General features: G+C 41.7%; 1 protein-coding gene across 16 annotated transcripts in view; it reads left to right on the top strand.

Annotated features, from left to right (window-relative positions):
• Positions 1-13,063, top strand: part of map7d3 (MAP7 domain containing 3) — a 54,927-nt gene that overhangs the window by 37,539 nt on the left and 4,325 nt on the right. For 2 of the 16 annotated variants that reach the window (XM_015949380.3, XM_015949364.3), the window contains 8 exons: positions 773-880; positions 1,464-1,565; positions 1,949-2,047; positions 3,603-3,728; positions 5,317-5,456; positions 8,645-8,775; positions 8,871-9,091; positions 12,914-13,043. In XM_015949380.3, the coding sequence (XP_015804866.3) occupies positions 773-880; positions 1,464-1,565; positions 1,949-2,047; positions 3,603-3,728; positions 5,317-5,456; positions 8,645-8,775; positions 8,871-9,091; positions 12,914-13,043 (1,057 nt within the window). The remainder of the gene's footprint in view (positions 1-772; positions 881-1,463; positions 1,566-1,948; positions 2,048-3,602; positions 3,729-5,316; positions 5,457-8,644; positions 8,776-8,870; positions 9,092-12,913; positions 13,044-13,063) is intronic. The other 14 variants (XM_015949448.3, XM_015949425.3, XM_054739240.2 and 11 more) reach the window with 11 other exon arrangements.

The raw sequence follows: 13,063 nt of genomic DNA, 5'->3' as shown, positions 1-13,063 counted from the left end.
CTGGTTTTTGTGTGACCTTCACCACCACCCTCTCCTTATTCTGTTCTTATTCTGCCTTTCTTGGGATCCATCGATTTCCCTCTTTCCTGTTCATTTTCTCCCTCCCTTACATTTTTTTGGTCTTTTCTCCTTTTAAACATGTTTTTAATCATTTTGAAATCTTTTTAAACTTGAATTTTTGTTTTTGTGAAGCGCCTCATGATTTTTATCTTGAGAGGCGCTATGTAAAAGATAGTTGTCTTCTTCTTTCATCCCTAGGCCACGCCCCCCTGAACCCGCATTGCCACTAACCAAAAAAAAGTGAACATTTTCTATGACCAAATGTATTTTGTTTTCTGCATCTTCAAATTGCAGTTTTCTTTTCTGGTAGTTTGTCCTAAAATTGGAAGTGGTAGCAGCCCACTGTTTCTTCTTCTCTGATATAATTGAGCAGAGAACCTTTCAATCGTATGGTCCAATGGTTTGTTTTGAATAGAGTCGTGTTATTGGTGGAGGATTTTGACAAATGTGAGAGAACCACATTATTTGTTTTTAATTGCCACAAAATATTTATAGCTATACTGTGTTGGAAGGTTGTTAAAGGGACATGAATTCCGTTCTGGCTTATTTAGCAGATTTACCATTGTAACTTTAAAATGTTTTAAAACTCACATTAGTAAAACTGATATAGAAGGACCTTCTTCTCCCTCGTCTGCCCCTGAAATTCCTCTCCTATTGGCTGCTTCCTTTGTAAACCCCACCTCCCTCATCTATTCTTCCCCCTTGCTCTTAGTTGAGAAGCGCTCCTCATCCACCACCAACCTGAAACAGCCGTCTGAGGCTGGCATCAACAAGCGCTTATCCTCCTCCTCTGCTGCCCTCACCAAATCACCTGACAAAGGTAAGTCTCCTCTTTTCCATCCCTCCCTCCCTCCTTTGTCGTCCCCCCACCCCATCCTTCCTTGATTCACGTGCTGCAGTTTTAGCCCCACACAGTCTACAGCAAGCAGTTTTTTCACTTGTCATGCACTTAAATGTTTTTGCTATCATTTGCACGCTAGATTATGTGGCTAACAATAGACTCAATGGATTTAAGCCTTCTCTGCCAGTTTTAAGCCTAAAATGAACTTTGACCTCTGCCCTTTTGTATATCCATGGTTTTAACGTGCAGATTGCCTGATGCACACAGAGATTGGTAAAATTTAAAAGGGTCTTTTTCAGGCTCAACGGTTCCACAACTCCGCTTACCTTTGATACTTTCTTTTAAAATTCTGAACAAAGTCTAATGAACAGTTTATGGTCTTAAAAAAGTCTTTGATTTTTGCTTGGAAAGGAATCTGCTGACAATCTTGTGCTTAATTATTATTTCCCCAGTGTGCACCACTTTAATCTAAGGATGATGCAGGAATGTGTTGTAAAATGTCTGAAGAACCGACTACACAATGTTTCGTTTAATTACCAGATGTGTCGTTATTGTCTCTCAGGTGTTAAACCAAGGAGTTCATCTTGTAACCGGTTGTCAAGCAATGACACTGCTGCTCAGGCCAGTAAGGAAGGAGGCAAAAAGCTTCAGGTGGAGCTGACAGGTGCAGAAGATCCCCCCCCCCCCCCCCCCCTTCCCCCTCAGAGGTTGTTTTAATAACAGACGGGGTACAGAACACCATCGGAGCTTTGTGTTACACTTTCAGCTGCTCTGACAACGTCTAAATAATGAACCCTCACCTGTTATTGAGGAATAAATACAGTAGATATGAACTGGTATAGAAGGAAATGGGTGGTTTGATCAGATAGGACAGTTAAGAAGCTTGTTTGTGTCTTCAGACCTAATCTCCTAAACCGGGGCATCAGCTGCTGCTAGCTCTGGCCTGGTGACTTCCACAAGGCCAGATGAAGTGCACATGACTTGGGCCTTTCCTTGTTGACTCCCTGCAGTGGCTGCTTGGCTATAACTCCACTCTCATGTCTTTAGGCCATTCTGTGAAGAAGAGAAGTTCCTCCCTCACACGAGTAAGTGTGGGCAGAGCACAGACCCCTGCCAAGCCTGATAAGGGGACATCGGATGATCAAGGTGGCTAGCATGTAAAATCGGCTTGCACTGCTCAATCAGAACTACCTTTTTAAATAACAAGCATGCTGCTCTGATGGCTTACTAATTCAGAATGTCCTCATACTTTAAAAGTACAAGAAACGTTCTTTCTGCTCTCGGAGCTTTATGGAGTAATGCTCATTGATCTCATTTAAATGTACCAGATTTCATGCTTTTTTCTCTTTTAACTGGCTTACTTTTTTCTATTCAAGTTCTTTCTCATTGGAAGCTCACAAATTCCTAATTGCATAGGCTGTTTATGTCTGAACTCTTCAACTTTGATGTGCTGGCTAAATGTAACTATCTAACAGATCCAGCCCTGTGCCGTGTTTTCCATGACCTCCTTTCCTCGCTGTGTTCTGTCAGCTTTAACACCATTTATTGTCCTGTTGCCTGAAAACGTTGGTTGTCTTCAAGATGACGTTATCGCTGAATATAACTTGCCCTGGCTTCAGCGTAGTGTGTCAGTGCCATCCTCACAGGAGCAGGAGGGCACAGAAAGGATAATAGAAAAGTCTTTTTTGTTGCAATTAACCATGACTGCTTTTGTTTGTTCTGCAGCTCAGTCACCAACTTTTCCTACTAATGAAATTGTTGTGTTCCTGTCTTGTATATTTGTTTCCTGTGTGGTTGACCTACTCCACATCACCTATTACAGATATTAAATAGAACCTTACATCTGTATTCATAAAGTTTATTTACTCTTTTTATTTATCTCTGTCCCCGGCTAGAAAAAGGCAAAGAAAAAAGAATTTTACTTGGATTCAGGACAACATTCTGTCATGGTTTCCAGTCATCACTGAACATAACTCGGTCTGTCACTAGCAGATGCTGCTTCAGAAAAGAGCTGCAAAGGGAAGCAGAAATCAGCATTCTGCCTTCAGGAGCTAGCCCTTAATAAACCCAACTCATCAGCTCTAAAACTCCACCTGGTGTAATTTATCATCTGTAGAACGGTTCTAATGGGTAATTTGGACCTTCTCTCCATTTGATGAAAGCAAAATTCTTTATTTCTGCTGTAGGATAAAGGTCCATCATAATGACCTTCTCAGAAGTTGTGGTGTTTGACTCGACCACTGAAACCACCTCCTACAGCAGAAACTAAATGACTATTGCACGTTCACAGTCTCCCTATCACAGTTTCACTTCTCAGACCATAGTATTGACCCTCTATCTTTGAAATAACTAATGGTTTGTTTTTCCCATCAGCCCTCTTTCCTCTGCCTCCAGAAACCACTGATTTGACTTTATTGTCTGTTTTGACTGCTGGTTTAATTCCATTCAGTTAACACGTTTATCTCTGTACTTAGTCATGGTGACCTTTATTAACTCTGCCTCTCCAAAAGCAAAAGGACATGGAGAGTTGATGAGGAAGCCATGTTTTAACTACAGAGCTGTAGCCTGTGGTTCTTTACATTGACTCTTTCCTGTTGAATCACATGGTGACCTTTTCTTTTTGTTCATTTTTATCCTCTCCTTCCTTCTTGGTGTTCTTTTTTCTTCTCTCCTGTTTTTCGGGAAATTTGTGGCTGCGTAGCCCGCAGGCCACCGGCCAGTACTGTGGATGAAGGAGTCCTTAGTCGCCTCCTCACCCCCACCCAAGCCTCACTAGCTAGGAGCAAGAGCGCCGCTGCCCTGTCCGCTGAAGGAACAGATTCTCCAGGTAAACTCCGCCAAGGAGACCTTGACAGAGGAAGGATGTCTAAACACGTCCTTCATGCTAAACACATCTTCAGTATCATCATTAACATGAATTAGCCCCATTGCTATGCTTTTGGAAGAATTTCTCATTTCCTTGTTGCTAGTTGACTTACAGAAACCGGTTTACATCCCACTCTTTGGAAAAACCTGTGTTGATCAGCTGTTCATGTATTTACAGTCATTTCAGAGAGTTAGACATGGTCAGTAAATATCAACAAACATTGTTCCACTCACGCTCACTCACACATCTTTAACAATCAGCCATTTGTGACGTTGGGCGGTACAGGCGACGTAGCCACGAGTGTTTCCATCTGAGGAGCCTCATAGTCCATGCTGAGCGATTTACTCTTAAGCTGCTTACCCACTGTTACATCTGACTGAGACTGTTGAGAATGTGTTCTAGTTGTGAAACATTTCTAGTGACTTCAGGCAGTTTAGCTAAACCAAATTAAATGCTGATATTATACATGCATTAAATCCATTTATGTGTCTCATTAGAGAATCAAGAGTGATTATGACCCTGCGTGTCTCCGTGGCTCTCTCCAAAGCTGCAGAGTTTTGCTAGTGTTTGTTTTAGGTTGTGGTGTTTATTGACAAGCCTTTATGAACCCATTAACAGTGATAGATCTGCTGCTAAGTATAGCCTAAGCTGAAACATGACTCATCCAACTGAAGCTCGTGACAGGCTACGTTTTAGTCACCTCTGCAGCTCAGCGTGTAGTCAGTGAAGTACTGAGCACGTTTGGAGCAGGAAGAGTTGCTGAGGTCTGGATTATGAAGGCTAATCCCTCAATCTGACACAGCAACATGGAGAACAACACTATTTCCTCTGGTGCTTGTTCATGTAATGGCATTTTTTAAAAAGTCATCAGCACCACATAGGTTGCAACATGTTTTCTGTCTCATAATAATGAAGCTGAACATCATAACAGTAGGAAGTGCTCAAAGGCCTCATTTCTCACTTATTGTTGCATAATGGAGAAACAAGAAGTGGCACAGTGTGTGTGTTCGGCGTACTAATATAGTTTTGAAATGTGTGTGTGTGTGTGTGTGTGTGTGTGTGTGTGTGTGTGTGTGTGTGTGTGTGTGTGTGTGTGTGTGTGTGTGTGTGTGTGTGTGTGTGTGTGTGTGTGTGTGTGTGTGTGTGTGTTGTGTTTGTAGCATTTGACTGTGGTGTTGTGTAGGGTTTGGTGTTCAGATCCATGTTGTGGAGGAAGCAGGGCGTTTGGTGTTTTTGTCAGATTGATGCGTTCTCCATTCATTTGCTTAGCTATTAGAACTCAACCTGCCTGCATAAAGTGCTATATCTAACAAAGTGCTTTTTGTGTGCTCCCCTCCCCCGTCACAAAAACACTTTCCTGCAATTTCCAACAATCTATCCCCTCTCCACTCTTCATTTTCTCTCCTTACTCTGCCTTTGTCTCCCAATCCATCCTTATTTCATCCTCCCTCGTTGCTGTTTTCGCTGCTTTGCTGCCCATTTCGGTTGCTTCTCCCTCCTCCTACTGGTTGTGCTGCCCTGGTCCTGGGATGACTGTGTCCTTTACCAGAGTGTCACCTGTGTCCTCGTTCAGCATCTGCCAGTCCCCTGCACCCATCTCGTGGACCCGTACGCAGCCGCAGCATTGACCGACAGAAGAGCGGCATGACCACTTCCAAATCGGCCAGTGAAGCCCTCGACCCTTCTCAGGTGGGAAGTCTAATGGTTTCCAATGTCAGCAAATAAACCATTTTATTCCGAATTCAAATTAACTTTTTAAAAGTGAGTTACTTTAATAGCATTACAGCTCATTTTGTTTTTGATGAAACACTTTAAACCTGTTCGTTGTTTAGATGTGTTTGCTGATGAGAGTAACCTGAATGAGATTTTAACCATAAAATTTAACTCGGCTTCACTCAACACAGTGTGTGTGTGTGTGTGTGTGTGTGTGTGTGTGTGTGTGTGTGTGTGTGTGTGTGTGTGTGTGTGTGTGTGTGTGTGTGTGTGTGTGTGTGTGTGTGTGTGTGTGTGTGTGTGTGTGTGCGTGTGTGCGTGTGTACACAGTGAAATGCAATGGAAACAAATAGAAATGTTGCAGGAAATAATTCTGAATCTGAATATTTTGCTTTTATTTCTCTGGTAGACATTTTTGATTGCATTTTATTAATTTTTTCTGGTAACAGTTGATTTTGCAGAGGCTGGTTGGGGTTTACCTTGTCATTACAGCAGATGTCTGCTTTTCTACACTGAAACTGGATCACACCCAGTAAAAAAGAAAGCAGGACAGTCTGTGATTTATATGCACGTCTAACTACATTTGCCTGTCAAAGTACCTCTGTGGGATGCTAACCATAGGGAAATACAGCTCCTCCTGTGCTCTAAAACATTCTTGGTCACTCATATGTTAAATGTGTTTTTACTTTGGTGTAATTGTTGCTACTGCGTTACACAACTCTTTTCTGTGTGTTCTGAGTTGGTGGCCCATGGTGCCTGGCTCCTTCCTATAATCTGCAGATCCTCATCCTCCTCTCTGGTGTGAAGGGCTTCATTGTAATGGCATGAGACAAAGCGATCCACAGTGGCCTGATTATGGACTGATGAGGCCATGCAAAGCAGACTCCACCCTGACCATGAATCCTGATCTGCAGCCTCTGACTTTTCTCACCATTCAATTGTCCTCTCTCCCTTTTACACCCACAGTGGGAGAGGATCAGAATTCACAGCTTCATGTATTGCTCTGTAGTTGCATGAAACTTGAGTGGAATTATTTCAGTGTCAAGCATTTCTACCATCTTCTACATTACATATAACTCACAGTATTGGCCCTGAGCCACTTGTGAGGGCCATGCACACTGCTGTCCTACTCTGCAGGAGTGAAAGAGCTGTTTCTGAAGGAGTTCTGTTGTGCACATGAGTCTTAAGCTGGGCGGACACTGTGCGACTTTTTCACTCGTAGCACTCAGCTTCAGCTCAAACTACGACTTCCTCGCAGGGCAGACCTCACTAGTCATGTGCTCACACTGCAAGACCCAGTTCTCGGTTGCGATCTGACTGCTCACACTGTACGTCTGGTAGCAACACGTCGGCCCTAAAACATATGCTAAAAATAGCAGTTTTTACACAACACGTCAGACTTTTTTGTCTTGTTTTGCCTGTTGTCCTTTGGGAGTGCTGCAGGAGGACACACAGGGATTTATGGGGTTGGATGAGGAAAATGAAATAATGAAAGTAAATCTGTGTTTTGTGATCAGTTTAATTTGACATGAACACGACAAACACGCTTTCTTGACAATCTTTGTGAGTAAAAAAAACGTGTAGAAACAAAAACGAACAGCGTGTCTTTTTAGGGAAATAGCGAGCGGCGTTGATGCAGGATTGCGCATGCGCCGTGAGCGGTTCTGATACTTTTTGGGTCGCAGCGCCGCTTCAACAGTGTGATACCCTCACGAGGGACGAGCGACATATTAAACACGCCAGAAGTTTGTGCGAGCTCACGACTGCTGATCGGTAGCTGGTCACGTGGTGTTAATCGCCTCTCGAAACCCCCTGTACACTACACGACCGCTCAGCGCAAAACTCGCCCCGATGTCGTGGATTCTCGCACGACTGGAAAATCGGCTCAAAAAAGTGAAAAAGTCGCACAGTGTACGCCCGGCTTAAGAGCGATAAACTCCCATCTAGCGTTGTCACGATGTGAAACTGTAGCCTCGCGGTTATTGTGACCACACTTTTCAGTATTATCAAGCTTTTTTTTTTTGTATTTTTTTTAAGTGTTACATTTTCAGACAACTACATAAACCCCACTCTGGTTGACCAAGAACTGTACAGGGGGTTTTGAGATGATTTCCAGAATTCAAAATTAAATAGAAAACTAATTGCTGAAGCTACATTTCTTGCATAATTGTTAAAAACCATAAGAAATGATATTCTCCTGACGGCCAGTTTTGGCTGTGTTGTTTCGGTGATTTAGGTGTTTTTGCTGAAAACAGAAAATGCTCTTTTGGGTCATTTTTGGTGGCTGAATTTTCGGTGCATTTCTTGTCTTGTCAGTTGCTATTTTGTGTATCTGAAGCTGAAACGTTTGAGAACTGCTGTTTTAGGGCATTAAAAGCAAATCTTGTTTAAAAGCAAACAACATAGAATTGTTGCACTTATTTAGATGTTAACCTGTCAGTACAGTTCATGTTACTGTGCTTGTTGACATCAGTAGGGTGTTGTGTGGCCCTGCCCTCCTGTAGAACAGTTAAGGATTGGTGTTCATAGAGTACTAAAGATAATTTAAATGTGTACTTCCATTTCAAGGACAAATGGGTCTCATTTCTTAAGATTAAAAAGCCGGATCTGCTCTTGAGTCAGAACGTTTAAAAAATTTTAAAGTTCACCCCCAGTTTCTTTCTATTTTTTTTTTAATATTTTTTTATTTTTGTTGTTGTTTCTTTAATTTTCCTATTGAGAAAATGTATAATATCACTTCTAAGCTGCCTGTGTTACTATTCTTTTTTTTTTCTTCAAATGATCAAACCGTTTTAAAGTAGGGCGTTATTGTCACACACCATTGGTTTATTGTTCTACTTATTCCTCAGTATTTTTTGTTGAATAGTATGTAAGAGTGTCATTATTTCTCATAAGCACAGTGTCAAACACAGATGCTACACGTACTGATTAGAAAAGGCCATGGTCGTATATACCTGTGTTTTTATGTCCACTGACTTTGCAGCTGATTTCTGACACCGTGTTTAACACCGGCTTTAAAAATGCATGAGATGCAAGAATACGTTAGCATTGTATTACCCGTGTTCTACCTTGAGTAACCAGTATCTTCTTGGAGCATCAAGATTTACAAAGAATGTTAAAAATGATTTGTGTGTGTGTGCGTGTGTGTGTGTGTGTGTGTACAGAAAGAAAAGCCTTTATCATCGCCTCAGGGGCAGCGCCCCGCCTCCCCATCCTCCACCTTGGTACGTAACCGCTCACCATCACCAGCACCCAATCCAGCGCCAAAGAGAACCCCGTCTCCAGCAGCAACCAAGTAAGGAGTTGTTAAAGGTTGTTGCAATCTTGCTTTTGGTTTTATAATCTTTCAATAAACAAAAACAAATCACTCTGAATAATTTCTCTTAACAGGCAAAGTCCCAGGATGCGTCCACCTTCACCAGCTGCAATGAAACAGCGTCCTCCATCTCCTCAGCCAACATCAGCTAAACCTCCACCTATCCAGAAACCATCTCTCACGCCAACTGGGCCCCCAACCCTCAGAAAGAGGGACTCCAAATCCAAGGATCTGGGTCCTGTTCAGGCTGTGGCTTCACTGTCCTCCGATTCCTGCAAGACCAAAGACAAAGATGGTGAGCTGATGCCTTAAAAGGTCCGAAATTAAATATGTGGTTCAATTCATTGTATTATTCACACACAGTGATGCAACTAGGATGTTTGCTTTGATTCTTCCAGACATTCGGTCTGTTTTGGAAACTCAAGCACCCTGCTTGATAAAATATTTAGCATCTTAGCTGTGAACCTCATAAATCCTTTAGTTTTGCTGATTCAAACAAACTTCTGAACTGACAGAAGAATCTTCCTATTATTGTGCTGCGGCATGTCTCATTCAAGTAAGCAATCAGTGTAGGGCTGAACGATTAATTGCATATGCCATACGCAATTAATCGCGATGTGACAAAAGGAGAATTTCTAATTGCAAAGGCTGCGATTTGACTGGCAATGAGTGGTTAGCACAATGCTAATAGTCATGGGAAAATCCATAAGGGATGCTAATGCTAATATTGCCGATTACATTCTTACAAATTATGAATTAGGAACATGCCAACTGATTACATTTAGAGTCTAATAAAAAGTAAAAACTGCCATCAGTCAAATAAGTACATTTTAGTAAAGCTAGAAAACCATGAGACTTTTAACTCCACTGAGTATTATGACTAGCACCTATGGATGTAACTGAACTGTGGAAGCTCTGCATGGACAAGACGTCAAAAACTAAACACAAAAGACTTCAGTAAACAGGACACACTTCGTTCCTGCAAATACATTTTCACAATTGATGCTAATACCTATGCTCCTTCAAGGGATGTGCTCCTGGCTGCACAGCATTGCACCTTTACTTGTGAATTTTTATGTAGACAAATAAACTTGTTGATAAGATATGTAGATAAATATGTAGATGTATAAATTTGTTTATATTCAGTTCAAGTTACATAGTAGGGGTGAACGATTTTAGGAAAGGATTGAATTGCAATTTTTCTACCAGAAATTGCGATTTCAGTTCAGTTCACGATTTTCTGCAAACAAAGATCCAACACTAGCCTGCCAAGCCATCCTGTAGATTAAGTGAAAAGATGGTCTAGTTTCCAATCTAGTACAACAAATCATTCACATTAATATTTACTATTTAATCATACAATAAAAACAGTTAAAGCTATTAATATTTTCTCCCATTAGTATCTTTTTTGTATGCGTTTGCAAAGCAAATTGTGATTTTTATCTAGAGAGGAGCTTTATATAACATGTTCTACTCTAAAAATGCATGGAGGCAATCGTTAGATAGAAATGGCTTTTAAATGTATTAAATAAAAAAAAATGCACACAGTTTTCCCTGCATTACCAAGGCTGGCCGGCTGCACGTTTTTTGAAGCCGTCTGATAGTTTTTCCTCGCTAACGTCAGTTCCGTGAGAGAGATGCACACATTCTGAGACCTTAGCTAGTTTGAACTAACGTGCACCATCAGAAACATTCAAACCATTTTTAAAAGACAAGTTGAGCTTTCAAGTCAACTAACGTGCATGACTCCACACTCGTGCTGTTGAAGTATAAACCAAGCTTTAGAAATCAGCCTGAACCTGCTCCGTTGTGGGACGAGTCTCTCTCTCTCTGACCCGGGCTCACCTACGTCACCATTATTATTGGCTCTAGCAGCGCTGTGTGTGGGAACATAAAACAGGGAAAATAACCTGAACATGCAGCTGTGGAGTTGGGCTCGTCTCTGAATGGTACCCTCCGCGCTGGCTTTTGCCACCGCCATAACACGGGGGGAAAACCCCGGATGTAAAAAAAAAAAAAAAGTTACACAACTGATCCTGGATCAGTCAAAATGCAGCTTTGACGGTCACGTGTTCTTGCTGTTTGAAATCGCAATTTCGGTCCAAAAACGATAGATCGTTCAGCCCTATTACTTAGGTTTATTTTGCTTCTGCTCGTTGAAAAATCTGAAAAAGCCCCTTGAGAAAATCATCGTGAATTAAATCACAATTAGAATATTGAAGAAAAAAATTGCAATTATGTTATTTTCCAGAATTGTTCTGCCCTAAATCAGTGTCTCTTTAAAAATGGTTTCTGCATGGTGGCATTGTGTTGTTCCTGCTGTCCAAACACATTTTTACACCAAAATATGTAAACAGAAGTTAAATCAAGAAAAAAGGTTATTGGATTTTACACGTGTGTTTAAGTGACAATAAATCTTATTTGTCTACAATAAATCTACACTACTCATTTAAACTACTGGTAAAAACATCATGTCTTATCTTTTTACTTCATTAAAACTCCCAGTAATCTGGAGCTGCTTCAAATGGGACTTATTTTAGTTTAAAAACAGTGCACCACTATGCTTATAGTCAGACAATGAAATGCATTTGTGTGTGTGTGTGTGTGTGCATGTGCATGCTGCAGACTGACGTGGCAGCAGCTTTGGCTGCTATAAGTGCCTGTGGAGCAGGAGATTCATTAAGTCCCTGCTGGAGTCACATCCTGTTAAATGTGTGGATGTACGGTTGTGTCTGCCTCCCTGTGGACAGTATTGTGGACTGCAAGAAATGCAGGCTTTTGTTGTGGCTGTGCAGGTGAGTGCTGTAAATGCATAGTGAGCTCGGTGCAAGTGGGGATGTTTGGAAGCATCCTAGCTTTGCTCAGGTGCTTGAAATCCTTCAAAATACTTGGATTTCAATTAGGTGTTTTTAGGGGTTTTAAGGGAAAGAGCTCGATTTCCTAACTGCTCAGTTCATAATAAAGAACATAAGGCCTAGTCCACACGTAGCCGGGTTTTTTAAAAAACGAATATCCGCCCCTCCAAAAACTTGCATCCACACCACCTCGTTTAAAATAAAATCTCTGTCCACACGTACCCGGATAAATACGTTGTTAAGGACATGCCAGACCTGTAGGCGGCAGTACTTCCCCCGTTCTTAACCTCGTCCTTCGTCTGTGGTCTTCCGCAAGGAGCAGTAATTCCTCTTGCAAAAACAAACCAGCAAAAAGCGCTTAGACAATTGATAAAGCGAGCGCAGCTCTGTGGGCATCCATGCTGTCGGCTAGTGTAAACACAGGTCGCACACGTGATGTCAGCATTTTTTTGTCGCGGAAAGTGACGTTGCGGACCTTAAAACTCTGGTTTTGTCTGTCCACACGCAGACACCCAAAACGGAGAAAACGCAGATCTTCACTTTGGCCGGAGTTTTTAAAAAGATCCGTTTTCGTGTGAAAAAACTCCGTTTTTGTGTCTCTTCTAAAGGAACAGTGAGCAGAAGGACACGGCACACCGGGCATTTGCTGCTTTAATGGCCTCTTGCTGGAAAATCTTAAGTTCAAAACATGCTTGAAACAAGAGCCAAACCCTCTATTAGCTTCCTGCATGAAACGCAAAAGAAGCAGCTTTTTAAGATGGGGGTGTTAAGGATGATGGTAGGAAGAGGAAATATAAGGTTGAAGTTCACAACTTTTCAGCTAAAATGTGTATATTAACTCTAAATTGTGGTTCTAGAAAAATGTGATCATTTACTTTGAAAATGCTTGAAAATCCCTGAAAACTTTATTAATTACTGTAACATTAAAGGTGAGTTTAGGAGTTGTCTACCATAACCTCAAAAATACTTAGAGTGAACGTTCAGCAGTAGCAGTACTTTTTAGTTAATCCAGTCTTTGGTCTTAATGTTATCACATTACTTAAACGCTTCTGGGAATCATTTTGTTCCTAGAAAGTAAAGTTTGATCATGTGAAAGCTGCACAAGGCGCTGCTTTCTCCCTCAGCAGACTTTCAGCAATTGGTGTCCTCTCTCTGTGATGTTGTCGAGTAAAGGAACCGAAACCCGACCCTCAGCTATGAGAAAGTGATGACATGATGTCAGAAAGTGGTAAACGTATCTTCTGCGTTTGCTTCTCCATCAGACGCTAAGCCTGCGACGGGCACTAACTCAGCTGCTGAGGCCGCCAAGATCCTGGCTGAAAACCGCAGACTGATGAGGGAGCAGAAGGAGCGAGAGGAGCAGCTCAGGATACAGAAGGAGGAAGAGGAGAAGTGAGGCTACTCCAGCAGTT

The sequence above is a fragment of the Nothobranchius furzeri genome, chromosome 1 (genome assembly GCF_043380555.1).
Source record: "Nothobranchius furzeri strain GRZ-AD chromosome 1, NfurGRZ-RIMD1, whole genome shotgun sequence".
In the NCBI taxonomy this organism is placed as follows: domain Eukaryota; kingdom Metazoa; phylum Chordata; class Actinopteri; order Cyprinodontiformes; family Nothobranchiidae; genus Nothobranchius; species Nothobranchius furzeri.
Note: the sequence above shows the minus strand (reverse complement) of the source record. Positions and strands in the feature narration are given on the sequence as shown.